We start from the raw sequence: 15,319 nt of genomic DNA, 5'->3' as shown, positions 1-15,319 counted from the left end.
CAGTGGCTCATGCTTGTAATCCCAGCACTTTGGGCTTAGACAGGCACAAGGTCAGAAGTTCGAGACCAGCCTGGCCAAAACAGTGAAACCTCGTCTCTACTAAAAACACAAAAATTAGTTAGGCATTGTGGTGCATGCCTGTAGTCCCAGGTACTTGGGACGCTGAGGCAGGAGAATCGCTTGAACCCAGGAGGTGGAGGTTGCAGTGAGCCGAGATTGCACCACCACACCACTGTACTCCAGTCTGAGCAACAGAGTGAGACTCCATCTCAAAACAAACAAACAAACAAACAAACAAAACAACCAATTAATTAATACCTTATTTCCTCCCTTGGTAGACCTCATACTTCAACTTATTCCCAAAAAGTAGTTAAAAAAAGATTCATACTAAAAGACTTTTTAACCTCTAACAGCACTTCATGAATATGTACAGATGCTGTTTGCTTCATGATGCGGTTATGTCCCAATGAACCCATTGTAAGTTGAAAATGCATTTAATACATCTTCCGAGCATCACAGCTTAGCCTAGCCCACCTCAAACACATTTAGAACACTTGACATTTGCCTATAGTTGGGCAACAATCATCTAACTGAAAGCCTATTTTACAATAAAGTATTGAATAGCTCATGTAATCTACTGAATACTGAAAGTGAAAAACAGAATGGTTGTATGAGTACTTGATATGTGGCTTCTACTGAATGTGTATTGCTTTCACACTATCCTAAAGTCAGAAACTTGTAAGTTGATCCATTATAAGCCAGGCACCATTTGTATTTTGTTCCAATAATTCAGTAATAAACGAGATTCAATTAAAATACTATAAAATGAGAAAAATCTATATGAAAGAAAACCATAAGATCATTTAAGTTCTTAAACATTTTGAGGGGCTATAGATTTTATATAATGAAACATTCTAAAAGATTAGTCCTTCAGATGTTTAATCTTTTGTATTTTATAATTTTTTTTAAGTAAGGCAAATTCTATTGCTAACAGCTATATACAAACACATAAATTTTAGCACTTAATAATATCATAGGGCCATGGCATTATATGTTTGTGTCTGACTAATCTGCGTTTAGTAGTTTGAAAGAATCTGTTTCATATGATTGATTATTTTACAACTTTTAAAAAGAAAAATGTCTTGCCTTCGAATGGTAATCTTGTTCCAGTCTGGGATCTGATCCGGCTACCTGTTTGTATTTGTTAATTTTCATTTGGCGATTTCTCTCCTCTATATCCATAGTACCTATCGAGTAGAAAAAAACCCATAAAATTAATGTTCAGTTCTTATTTCTGAGTCGGACTTACAGGATGCATAAAAGAAGAAATGCTAGGCTGGTATATTACTTTCACTCAACATAGCATGTACAAATTAAATGTCATATAATTTTAAAGATTTATTTAAAGTATACAATTTGGTAAGTAAAAACATGATGTTAAATACGTAAAATAATTTCAATCTGAATAAAATATAAATAAGTTTAAAGAGAAGATAACAAATCTTCATTAAATAGAAAATAATTTCTGCTACATGTATGTCCGGAATATATTTGACTGCACAGAAATTTGACAATAGTAATATCATGTGAACTTTGACTTTTAATTCATCATGATTTATTTATAGGTATTAAAGTTATAAGTTGCTTTCAAATACAATTTTAGAACTGCATTTAGAAACGATTATCATAAAATTAGGCTATGTATTGAAGCAGTTTGCCCCAGCATATGTGTGAATCCAAGTATCAGAAACTTTTGAATTTGAATTTTCTAGAACTAGTATCAACAATGAGGTTCTTGTAATAATACTGCTGATAGCATACCATGTCAGTAAAGGCACAAAGTATGACTGAAATCAATTTTTTAAAAAAATTAGAATATAAAGAGTTAAGAAAGTGAGATGGCAAGCCTCTTACAGAAAGACATTAATGCCCTCTATAACAGGTGCTACCTCAAAACATATCAGTTGTAAATATTCAGAAGGTCTTAAAAAATTTGGGTTAGAACAAGAACTAAATTCAGCTAGCAAATTCTAGAAAACATGAAAAAGCATTTTGGATGTATATTTACGGGGCAGGCACAGTGGCTTATGCCTATAATCCCAACACTTTGAGGGGCTGAAGCAGGAGGATTGCTTGAGACCAGGAGTTCAAGACCATCCTGGGCAACATAGCGTGACCCTGTCTCCACAACAACAACAAAAAATTAGCTAGGTGTCGTGACACATGCCTATAGTCCCAGTATCCTGGGAGGCTGAGGCTGGAGGATTATTTGAGACCAGGAGTTGGGAGGCTGCAGTGAGCTATGATCACACTACTGCCCTCCAGAAGGGCCAACACAGTGAGATCCCATCTCAAAAAAAAGTGTATTTATGATTTTTTAAAAAAAGATTTATAGGAATATTCAATTTCTCATATATATATAATTTAAAAATCTCGATCATATACTATAAATCTACATACTGGGAAAAATGAGCTTAGCGAACTCAACTGGATATCCATAATAAAATGTCAGTAAATTCACACAGCGTGTTTAGGTAGGAATGTCAACGTACACACACATACCCCTTGCTTAAGATCATGACTTTAAAACTGCAGTAAAGACAACTGGACATAAGTGTGCCTATTAAAAAACAGGTATGTTAATACTTACCTGATTTTTTAAATGGAGTAAAGGAAAAGGGGATTAAAAAGGTACCAGTATAACTAGAAGTTATGGTATCCCCTCTTGAGCCAATATTTTAAATTTTAATGTTTTAATTTTTTAGTATTACTCTCTGCCCTGCAAAAATCTCATTGCATATTAGATAGTTCTTGTTAGTAACAAATTTTAAAGGAAAATTGGTTAATTAAAATAATTTGAAAAGGGAAGAAAATGTTTCAAAAAGAAAATCTTAAATAAATATACAAAAAAAAACAAATACTACCTCTAAATACCAGCAAATTTAAATCAACTATTCGATAAAGTGAGACAATTTCTTCCTTGTAATAGTCACATGTTAATAATGATTTGAGTAACTGACTCTGAGTCAAATTTGAAAGTGAGGAATAATAATGCTAGGTTAATATAATTTGAATGACATATAAAACCAGGTGAGTGCTTCCATGATGTAAATGTGAAATATAGTCAAATACAGGTATCTATTAGTCTATTAAAATACGACTTTGGAATTCTTTATACTTCAAAAGATACTTTCAGGTAAACATGTTTTCTCCAAAGGCAAGTCAATAAAAAAAAAATGAGCCCAACATTACAAAGTTATGGGTCCTAAAAGAATATTAGCTAAAAGGTGTGTTTGGAAAGTTTCTCAAAAAGTTTCATGTTGATATAATATAAATAGCACCAATTGACAAGTTTAAACACACACACATATAGATATAAATATGTAGGGATAAATATATACATAGAAACAGGTATATACATTTTCCAATATTTAGACTATTTTCTGGATGGCAACATCCTAGGAAAGCTACATTAAAATTCCTTCTGATTACTAGGTAGTAATGTGAATAACACTGGCAGTAGCTGGTAAACTTTTTCTGTAAAGGGCCTAATGACAAATATTGCAGACTTTGTGAACCATATGAAAACTGTTACTCTGCCACAACTCTGCCACCTTAGCATGAAAGCAACTGCAGACAATGCATACATAATAAGTGTGGCTTTATTCCAATAAAACTTTGTTTACAAAACAGGTAGTGAGGCAGATTTGGTCTCTGGCATATTGGTTTAACAGTGCTTGCAAAAGTGTCTTTCTCTTTAGAAATGGTTTAAAAATTAGGTAGATTTATACAATATAACTTTTATTTAACAGACCACTGGCAGATCTAAGGAGAATATTAATCTGTATTTGCTGGATAAGCCAAACAAGATGCAAACAGAGCTTTCTAACCATTTAAATATGTCATCAGCTAAATTACATTCTCAAACAAATCTCTCATCTCCAGACCCAATCATCTATAGACAGTTCCCAAATGGGAAAATTCTTCAATGGAGTCTTAACCAGTGAAATCTCAAAGGACTACTTTAGTCAGCAAACTTGAGTAAATATCCTTTTACCTTATAAATTCAAATCCTCCTAGGAGAATAAAACCCTTGGGGCAAACAGTAACCAAACAGGTCTCCCTACCCAAAAATTATTTGGTTCACATGAAGTCTTCCATTCCTTTTCTATATTTGTAGAAGCTATTCCCAAAAGAAAACACTCCATGTAGAATAAAAACCTTAGAAAGAAAAGTCTCCTATTGATAAAGTGATCCAGCATAGAGGATTCTTCACCAGCAAGGTGATTTTTCTTTGCTGGTCCTTTGCTCTATCTAAGAAAAATAATCCAGTAATAATATTTTGATTTCAACCAAACTTAGTCTTTCTCCCTTGGAATGAAAAGCAATTTAGAGAAATCAATAAAACAGAAGGGCTGTTCACTAGTTGAGGAAAGGACCACATAATTCCTAAACTTTGTTTCAGCTCTGATATACTATATACACTCTATAAAAGGAAAATAAATGAAAGTGATGAAGTGAATGAATTTTGTTCAATTTCCTCTCTCTTTCTCTCAGATTCACAGTAAAATCTGTATATACAAGGCCCTCAAAACCCTATAATAAAGAATAATCACTCGACCACCGAACACTTACCTTTTTTCTCCATCTGTTAATATTTTGTTGAAATAATTTCAAACTTTCCAAAATAAAATTTTGAAAAATGCTGGTTTATAGGTTTAGAGAGTAAGTTTATCTTGGAATCTCTAAGATTCATTTTCTTATATGTGATGAACTGTGCTTATTTCAGAAGACTTCTTAGTGGTTTGATATGGTTTTGTAATTCAAGTATGCTTAAAAAATTAGGGTAATTATATCTTAGAAATCAAATCAAATACCAAGATATTTTCAAATTGTAAAAAAATTTGATAAAGATGGTAATGGGACAACCCAATTTCTTCGAGAAATACATTTACAATGACAGCTTCTACATGTTTGTAAATATATACTAATGTAATAATCTGTTAATGTATAATGTATTAAACTAATATTCAAGTTATCTCAAATTCTTTTTGATATAAGTAAATCATTAACTAAATAGAGAAAATATAATATCTTGTTGCATAAATATCTTGTTTCATAAATACTATAGTTGATTTAAATTATGCTGGAAATGTGCCCTCTGTTTTTTGATATATATATATATATATATATATATATATATATATATATAACCTTAATATCCCTAAATTCCTATACATCTTAGCATTCCTACTCAATAAAGACATTTTAAAACAAAACTTTTCCTTCCTTCATCTTAATTTATAGTAATCTCCTTTCTAATTATAAAAGACTTTTATTCTACCTTTATAAATTTTAAGGCAGAGCACAAAAAAAAGACAGTATATGTGGATGTTCTGGAATTAATAAAATACCTCAAAATATTCATTTTTTTAAATTGGAAACTTCTGGCCCATTTCAGCCACTGACTTAAAAAGCCAATATTTTTGTTGTTCTTGATTTAACTTATTTTCTTAAATCATATCACATATTCTGTAGCTATTTATTTTGATATAAGGCTTTTAAGAGATTTACTTGTTCTTAAATAAAAAATTAATTTTATAGTTATTTTGAACTTTAAAAAGCTATTTAATGTGCCCGGAAAGTTAAAGTTATACTGATAAAGCTGCTATGGCATCCAATATAAAAAAAAGTTAATTTATACGTGGATTTTTTAAATCAAAGATATAGTTGAATATGGCCACATTAGCTGGCAGCCAGCTAGTGGTTGTTTAGGTTTTACTACATGCACACACTACAAAGATCATCAGTATACTTTCAGTGATTTCTGTAGTATGCAAACAGTAATCGTTTTAAGTTTGCTTTTCCAAACACACACACACTCCTCCACACACAGAAAGACAGAGAGAGAGAGAGTGAAAGAGCATGAGCATGCCCCTGGAGTCCCAACGCAATTTCATACCCCAAACTTCTTTGAAGTAAGGGCACAGGTTTAGCAGTGATGTAATCCACAAGGAAGCTGAACAGCGACCAGAATATGGCAGGATTGTTGACTCAGTCATCCATCTTGAAATCTTAAACAAAATGCTCAAATCCGAGGATCTTAAGAGGGAAAACTCTTAAGCCCAATATGAAAACTCAAGAAAGAACCTCAAACTTCAGGAAAAAATTAGAAATTTGCAATTATAGACATCTTGGAAGTCAGAAATGGCATTGATTAGTACTTCAAATTCTTGTGGATAATTTAGTGATTTAAAAACATTCCCTCTATTCCTTACCCCATGTCTTCTATTTTTATATAAATATTCAACCTTAAGTTAAAAAAAAATTTCCTTTAATTGAGATAAAGAATTGCACTAACTGGCTATTTGATGAAGGCTTCTGATAAACAGTCATATGTGTGTGGAGTTGTTTTTGATTATTGTATGTCTTTACAAAACTAACATCTGCCTTGAAATAACTGGAGTTTAGAAAACAAATTTTATTGTTCATATTTTTTAACATAACATATCAAGAACTTGTGGGATGATCATTAAACATTTGCACTTTATACTGAAATTTATTCTAAATAGTATTCTCTTAAAAGTACACATTAGGTTTGTTTTCAGTTAAATTTAAGAACTAAAGGTACTGGTGTAAATATGAAGTTGTAATCAGTAATGAAGGATTCCCAAACACAAAATGTTTTCTGTTGAAACTACCCAAATAATTGATAACAAAATACACAAAGTGTAGCTGTAATAAATCTAATTGATTTTAAAAGTACAGAGTGATATAATAAATATAATCTGAACATAAATCAAAATATTATCTGAGGTTTTGTTTCTAATTGAAGCTAAAGAACTATATTACTTATATAGAAAAGATGCTTTTTTAAAAAAATTAAAGTTAATTAACGAACTATTGAGAAGAAAAAATAATTTTGATAACTATCTTGTTAAATTGCATTTTATGAACTTTTAAGAAAATACAAACAATGTGGAATAGACACAAAAGAAGATACAATAAATAATGAGAATGACAGAAATAACATATTTAAAATGAACAAAACTAAAAAAGCCAAATTGTGGACCCTCAATGCTAAATTCACCATTTAAATATGTACCAAATGAAGTGCAGTGAATAAAAAGGTATCATCAGTGTATACAGCTATTGGCTCACTTCAAGGTGGCAATTACAGATGGGAAAGCATGGCTACACATATTTATTTTCTAGATTCAATGAGATATACTATAAAAAGAACAATTTCAACAGAGAAGTATAGAAATTGCTAATATGTCTCATAAGAATGTGTAATATTTTATGTCATAACTGTATTTTAAAGGGCAGTGCCACTCAAGAAGAAAATAAAATACTTGATTTTAATGAATTATTTGTTTATTTATTTTTGAGATGGAGTTTCGCTCTGTTGCCAGGTTGGAGTGCAGTGGTGCGATCTCAGCTCACTGCATCCTCTGCCTCCTGGGTTCAAGCAGTTTTCCTGCCTCAGCCTCCCGAGTAGCTGGGATTACAGACATGCGCCACCATGTCCAGCTAATTTTTGTATTTTTCGTAGAGACAGGGTTTCACCATGTTGGCCAGGATGGTCTCGATCTCTTGACCTCGTGATCTGCCCACCTCAGCCTCCCAAAGTGCTGAGATTACAGGCATGAGCCACCGCGCCTGGCCAATTTTAATGAATATTTTAATTGTTCTTTCACTACCTAAAAACTGCGAAAAAATTACTTTAAAATATAACTTATTGGCACTGTATATGAAAAAACTTAAAATGATTTTTTTATCATTTTGATCAAATTTTGACTATATTTTGATCATTTGAATTTTGACCCTGAAATTTCACCTCCCAGGAGCTTTCCTCAAGAAATGTCAGCGTGCAAAGATGTATACACAAGCATACTAATCACACCATTGTTTGATAATTGTAAAGCCATTGCGAAAAAAATTCCTAAAGGTGCAAAATAGGTAATTATCTAATTGCATAATGGTATATCTATAGAATACAACGCATCCATAAAAAATGATGAGGATGTTGTACATGTGTGTTCATATACTATAAACATATTGCAATTAGTAATTATGAAACAGATTAAACAGTAAAAATAATAGCATAGTTTAGAACAATTTTAAAGATAAATATATATTTATAAAAATATATATACACACAACCTATAAATAAGACAGAGAACAAAAAAGATTTGAAGACTTATACACCAGAATGTTAGTAGTTATTACTGGGTATTGAAAGTATGTATAAATGCTATTTGATTTCTTATTTAGGTTAATACATGATTTATAAATTTTACACAACTGTATGTTACTTTTATAGGAAGAAAAGTGTAATAAAAAATACAAGATACAATGTTTATGTGCAAAGCAAATTATCCAGTTTGAAAGTCGTATGTTTTTGTTGTAATTTGATTAAAATGTTTTGGAAATAAATGTGAAATGCTTTGTAAAATGCAGATGTGAAATTATTCATTACTTAATTTAGCATAAGGACATATATTTGTTAAACAAAGAATTTGGATGTATTAATTGAAAGTGATATATAAAAGAAATCATTCTAAATTGAATAAACTATAGATTTTCCAATTTTATGAATATTAATGCAAAAAATGATGTCATGCTTTAAAATTTTCCATATTAGTGTTTTCAGATGTGAGACTTAAGGATTTATTCAAGAAATTTTTCAAAAGGTACTTCAAAATCATTTCTTCAGAATCACTTACCTAGAATGAAATATTTTATAATTTTATAATGAAACTTCATATATTATATACTAGAACTTCATAAAAAATTATGCCTTTTCTTTTTTGAGACAGGATTTCACTCTGCTGCCCAGGATGGAGTGCAGTGGTGCAATCATTGCTCACTGCTGCCTCCACCTCCCATGCTCAAGTGATCCTTCCACCTTGGCCTCCTGAGTAGCTGGGTCTACAGGTGTGTGCTACCACATCTGGCTATTTTTTTGTATTTTTTTAGAGGTAGGTTTTTGCCATGTTGCCCAGGCTGGTCTCAAACACAAGAGTTGAGCTCAAGAGTTCCGCCCACCCTGGACTCCCAAAGTGCTGGGATTACTTGTGTGAACCATCGTACCTGGACAAGAGTGCTTTTCGTTAAATTATTTATTAAAAGTAGATGGTAATGCAAGGAATAACAAAAACCAGAACAAATTGAGAAGCAGCATGGAAAAGAATACTTCATGAAAAGCATGAATCATGTACCAAATTATGTTAGTATATTGTACTAGTGCAAACTGAAATATTTTATTTTAAAGAGTAAACAAATAAATTGTTCAACTAAGATACACTAGTTTTGAGGCATATTTACTTCCAAATCAATCAATGTTGAGCATTTTCTATTGTTTTACTAGGACCTGACACATTTGGAATAGAGGAATATTAATTTGATTTTGCTTACAACAATGTTTAAAAATAACATTTCCTTTGCTCCTAGGAATGTTGTAAGAAACCTGAACTCCACATGTGCTTTAATGAAAAAAGGGAATGAAATGAAAAAGGAAAGAAACTTACAAAATTGTATTACCTCCAGGCTCACAGTTATGAATGCTAGTCTTTTAAATTGGGCTCTAAACCTTAACAACCTATTTTAGATGTTTAGCTTAATTGTTACTGTGTGTAGTTGTCTTGTGCTTCTCTACTAACTCTCCACCACATTCATGAAAAAACACTTCAAGGGAGGTGTATAGACAAATACCACAGACTCCTTTCCCTATAGTAAAAAGAAACTGATATCTAAACTATTTTGGATATAAGTTGATTAGGAGGGATCTAGTAATCTAAGAAAATAGCATATGTTTGTTTTTGATCTCTAAATTCAGTGAACAGACTAACTGAAATTTTATTATCCAGAGGACTTAGATTTTAGTATTATTTTAGGTTTTGATATTAAAGATCAGGATGTAGCTGTGTGAGATGGCTCACGCCTGTAATCCCAGCACTTTGAGAGACTGAGGCAGGAGGACTGGTTGAGCCCAGGAGTTTGCAATCAGCCTGGGCAATAAAGTGAGAACTCGTCTCAACAAAAAATCAAAAATTTAGCTGGGGTGGTGGCATGTGCCTGTGGTCCCATATACATGAGAAGCTGAGGAAGGAGGATTGCTTGAGCCTAAGAGGTCAAGGCTGCAGTGAGCCATGTTTGCGCCACTGCACTCTAGCCTGAGAGTGAGACCTTGTCTCAAAAAAAAAAAAAAAAAAGAAAAAGAAAAAAGAAATAAGGACGTACTTGGTCCATGGGGGAAGACTAGGCCTTTTATGCCTGCAGAGTACAGTGGAAGTAACCACCACAGAGTTCATGGGACCTTGAAACTGCTCAGATTTAGGGAATGGGCACATTTATGATACATAGGATTAAATAAAACTTTTTTTTTTTTTGAGACAGAGTGTTGCTCTGTCAGCCAGGATCGAATGCAGTAGCTCAATCACAGTTCATTATAAAGTTTTGACCTCCCAGGCTTAACTGATCCTCCTGCCTCAGCCTTCCGAGTAGCCGAGACCACAGGTGTGCATACCACGCTCAGTTGTTTTTATTTTTTATTTTTAGTAGAGATGAGGTATCGCTATGTTTCCCTGGCTGGTCTCAAAAACGTGGGCTCAAGCAATTCTCCCACCTTGGTTTCCCAAAGTGTTGGGATTACAGGCATGAGCCACTGTGCCCAGCTAAAGAAAACCTTTAAAAACAGCATTGGTTGAAAAGATAAAAAAGAGACAAGACTTGGGTTTTAGTCCTGGCTTCACGAGTCCTGTACCTACAAACATGTCACTTTCGAGCATAAAAGTCTTCATCTGTAAAACGAATAGTTTTGGACTAGATACTCATTACAATCCCATCTGCTACATAACTCTTTGGTTTTTTTTTTTTTTTTTTTGAGACAGTGTCTCGCTCTGTCATCCAGGCTGGAGTGCAATGGCACGATCTCAGCTCACTGCAACCTCTGCCTCCTGGGTTGAAGCGATTCTCCTGCCTCAGCCTCCCGAGTAGCTGGAACTATAGACGCATGCCACCACGCCCAGCTAATTTTTTGTATTTTTAGTAGAGACGGGGTTTTACCGTGTTAGCCAGGATGGTCTCAATCTCCTGACCTCATGATCTGCCCACCTTGGCCTCCCAAAGTGCTGGGACAACAGGCATGACCCACCACGCCTGGTCAGTTGGTTGACTTTGAAGTCAAATGATGTTTAAGTGTTTTTTGTTTTATATTATCATATTTATTTCATTAATATAGATAGTGTAAAGTGCTCTAGAAATTTTTAATATTTGTCCTGGTACTGCGTTCATTACATTTCCGTTTACAAAATATTCATATGTGTGCAGAGGCAGGGAAGAAAATGGAATAAAGGAAGAAGTGAGGGAAAGACAGAGATAAAGAGAGGAAGACAGGAAGAAAGAGAGGGTTAGCCAGAGCCCAGGAGAGACAGACAGGACGTATGAAACACTGATTATATTGAAAATTCATTAAACCAGGAACTTTGTCCAGGAAAAGAGTCACAAGAGTGCTCTTATCTAGAAGGATCTTTTAGGCTAAAGTGCAAATGCTTCACTATATACATTTCCTTTTTCATAATATACAGTGACAGGTATAGAAGAAAATGTTACTAACCTTCTAGTAACTTAGTTAACTTGTTAGTCACAATTCCTGTATCTTTGAAAAAGCAAGATATATTTTGAGGGTAAACTAAATTTTAAAATGAAAAGTCCCTCAGAGAAGAAATACAATGGTTATTGAAATTGCTTCTAAGAAAAGGTACAATAATTGTTTATAAAAGATACAAATAACAGTCAAATTCACTGTGTTAATAAACTATTCCCCATTTGTGTTATGGACTTTGGAACACTCTACCTTTTACATGATTGCTAAAAACCCACATTAAAGGAGATATGATTAACAGAGTAGCATGTATTATCACCCTGTATGTACATCTTATCCTCATCTTTTAATGTTCTGATATGACATAATTATCAAATACCACTGTATTCCACATCTGGGATCTAAATGTATGAACTAAATAAAATTTGTGAACTAAATTTAAATTATATTAACTATGGCATTAAAATTATGATATAAAATATTTTTGAGAGTATTAAATATATCTTTTACCTTCCATGTCAGGCAGACAAACAGGCACATGAGAAAAAATTCATAATAGAATCCTATGATACTATGTATACTCTTAAAAGGATCCAAACACAACACATGTGATCATGTCCCCCAAACCTTAATGAAAGTTTGATATAATTAACTTCGCTCTTCTCCTCCTTCAAAAAGAGTGGAATCATAAATGGAGAGAGAAGACTGAAATAGGGCAAATTACTAAATGAAAAATATTAGTTGCTAGATATATCACTTCATATTTTCACTGATGTTATAAAATATTTAATTTTCTTTATGCTAATACCATGTTGCAAACAACACACGTCAAATAAGATGATTAAACTGTGCCTGGAAAATTAAATTGTGCAAACCTACAGAGAAAAATAAAATATTTGATACTTAAAGAAACATCACTAAAATAAATTATGATTATAAATTGCAAACGTGATATGACTCTAATATAAGAACAGATAAGAAGGATTTGTGAAAGTAATTTCCTCCTTATATTCATGGTGATCATCCTGGAAAATGATTATACACTTGAGTTATAGAATAAAATCAGTGAAGCTTATGTAGCAATATTGTGATTAAAAGGAAAGAAGCACATTTTAACTTTTGCTACATTTTATCCATTTGGCTAATTTTTTTTTACAAAGTGATATAACATTTTTAGACAAATTAGGATCACCCTTAAATTGAAATAATTATTTTTAATGACAAAAAGAAATATTTAGATATATGGATTTTAGATAGTACTCATGCTTGGACACCAAACTGTATTGCTTCTTCCTGAGATGCTGCTGCTCATTGTTATTGGTTAAGTGTACAAGAATGACTACACAGAGCAGCTAATGTCATGTAGTGTAACATTACCTTAGAATTCAAAGGAATGCATCTTAAATGTTTCATGAATAGGGAAATCTCATAAAATGTTTCCATTCAATACTGAGAATAAAAAGGAATTAACAATTAGATGGGGTCACTCTCAGATTAAGAAGGATGAGAATTAGATGGACAGACATCAGGACAGACTAGGAGAAACTGGACTGAGTTTTTAATTTAATTTTTTTCTTTTTTCTCGATGTAATGTTGGCTCCAATGACTTTTAACCCTTCAAATGCCCTTGTGTGAAAACTAGTTACATCAAGGATCTTACATATCATCGCAAACTAGAGTGAGCTGGTCTCCATGGATGTTAAATATCCCTTTCTGAATTCCTCTCTTATTGCTTTCCCCTTCCCAGACCTCTAGTATTGTTCTCTCATAATATTCTCTGCACAGTGTCCCCATTCTTTGTTTGGTCTTCTTGGCTTTAAAGACATGGGTTCTGGCACAAAGTTATTGCTTTGGTTAAAATTCCAGCTTCAAACGGCTTGGGTAATTTATTTAACTAACCTGTACTTCAATTTTTCAATCTGTAAGTTCAATCTGTAAATTTCAATATTTCAATAAGAAATAAATATAGTACCTGCATACAGTGTTACACTCAATTACATATTAAAACAATTTATACTAAGTGATTTAATTATCCAAAATGTTGACTGCATTTTAAAAGAAGGGTTAAGAAATTTGAGAAAATGCACAATAAAAATTGGTTTTGATCACTGAGTCCTCCTTCCTCAACTACTCTAAAACATTCCCAAGCTCCCTGTCAGAACTAGTTCTTATACTGAATTTCCCAAGAGAAGATCTGTAATATGTGTAATTAACAATCTAGCCATCAATCATTCATTATCATTCCAAGTTTTTTAAGTGGGACCTATTGCAGCTAGAATAAAAACAATGAGTTTTTACATAACTTGAGCATCTGGGTTCATTCAACTGAGCCTTATATATTTGAGCTATAAAGTAAGAATATCCAAATATAGGGAGCTTCTTACTGTATCTCCAATATTGAGTTCAATGCAACATGTTGTGTGGTTTACTGGTGGTTCATTAGTAAGAATTCCCTCTACTTAATTTGTGGTGACTTTAAAGAAAAACCTAATCACTGATTACTGTAGCTGGGTGGATATTGTAAAACTTATCTCTCAAAGGTTACTAGAAAAACCCTATTTGCCAAATCAAGTGATCATTCCTCAGCACCATTTTATTGGACCTTTCTTCAGCATTTGCTAAAATTATTACACTGTCCTTGACATTTTCCTCAACTGTTTGGCCCTGTACTTTTCTCCCAGTTCACTCTTTATCAAGCTACTTTGCTGGCTCATCGTTGTCAGCTGATTTTTCAAATTTATGCATTTCCCAAAGTGTTATTATAGTTTTCCTTTTTTATTCTATCCCTGAGTAGTTTTTTATTTAATTCTATATCTTTAATGTCCCATCAATACTGAAGGCGCTATCCTTCAGCTTCTACCTTTCCTGTAAGCTCTAAGACTCACATTTCCAGTTGTCTCCTAGTCATCCCCAAGCACCTAAAACTTGCCATTAGCACCTAAAACTCAACTTGCCCCAAACAAGTTAAAATTATATCTCATATCTCTTCTTCTCCTATAATCATTATCAATGAATATCTACAATATCCAGAATCTATTTCTTTGTTAACTGTCTTGCCTGCTCTCAGACACTATGTCAGCCCTAAATATATCTCGATCTTTTTTGGTTTCTTGCCCAGTGCTTGAGATTCAAAGCTCTAGTCCCTTCTTTGATATCTAGCTAAACCCCTTAGTCATCTTGTCTCTTTCACTTTGAGTTCTGAAGCTGCAGGCTAACCCCACCCATTACCATGGCCCTGTGGACCCCTATCTTGGCAAGGGATCTTAGTTGCTTGGGATGTGTCAGATTAGGTAAATTATTTTTTTCTATTAGTATATTAGAACTATTTTAGTATTATATAAAATCCATTTTAATTTTCTGTATTTTCAATAATTTTAAAAGTCAGATTTATCGAGGTATAATTTACATAAAGTTCACACAACTTAGTGCAAAGTTCTGTGACATTTGACAATTGGATTTAGTCATGTAAACTCACCGCAATCAATATACAGAGTATTTCTATCACCCTAAAAATTCCCTCATGCTGCTTTGATGTCAGTCCTCTTCCTGCTTGCCCAGGTAACCACTGACCACATTTACGTCTAGCTTTTCTTTTCTTCAGTAATGTTTTAGTCTAGAATTCTACTTGCTGAAGGCATAGAAAATGAAATGTAAGAAAGCTGTAGAGACTACACAGTTAAAATCTACTATTTTAGAACTTAGTACTACTGT

At 32.9% G+C, this 15,319-nt stretch overlaps 1 protein-coding gene across 17 annotated transcripts in view; it reads right to left on the bottom strand.

Moving 5' to 3' along the window:
- Positions 1 to 15,319, bottom strand: part of RIMS2 (regulating synaptic membrane exocytosis 2) — a 780,622-nt gene that overhangs the window by 197,277 nt on the left and 568,026 nt on the right. For 3 of the 17 annotated variants that reach the window (XM_017885185.1, XM_017885183.1, XM_017885184.1), the window contains one exon: positions 1,147 to 1,247. The exons of the other annotated variants lie outside the window; for them this stretch is intronic. In XM_017885185.1, coding sequence (XP_017740674.1) covers positions 1,147 to 1,247 — 101 coding nt within the window. The remainder of the gene's footprint in view (positions 1 to 1,146; positions 1,248 to 15,319) is intronic. 17 annotated transcript variants of the gene reach the window in all.

The sequence above is a fragment of the Rhinopithecus bieti genome, unplaced genomic scaffold, assembly GCF_001698545.2.
Source record: "Rhinopithecus bieti isolate Rb0 unplaced genomic scaffold, ASM169854v2 scaffold_13352, whole genome shotgun sequence".
Taxonomy (NCBI): Eukaryota; Metazoa; Chordata; class Mammalia; order Primates; family Cercopithecidae; genus Rhinopithecus; species Rhinopithecus bieti.
This window is presented reverse-complemented; position numbering and strand designations above follow the sequence as displayed.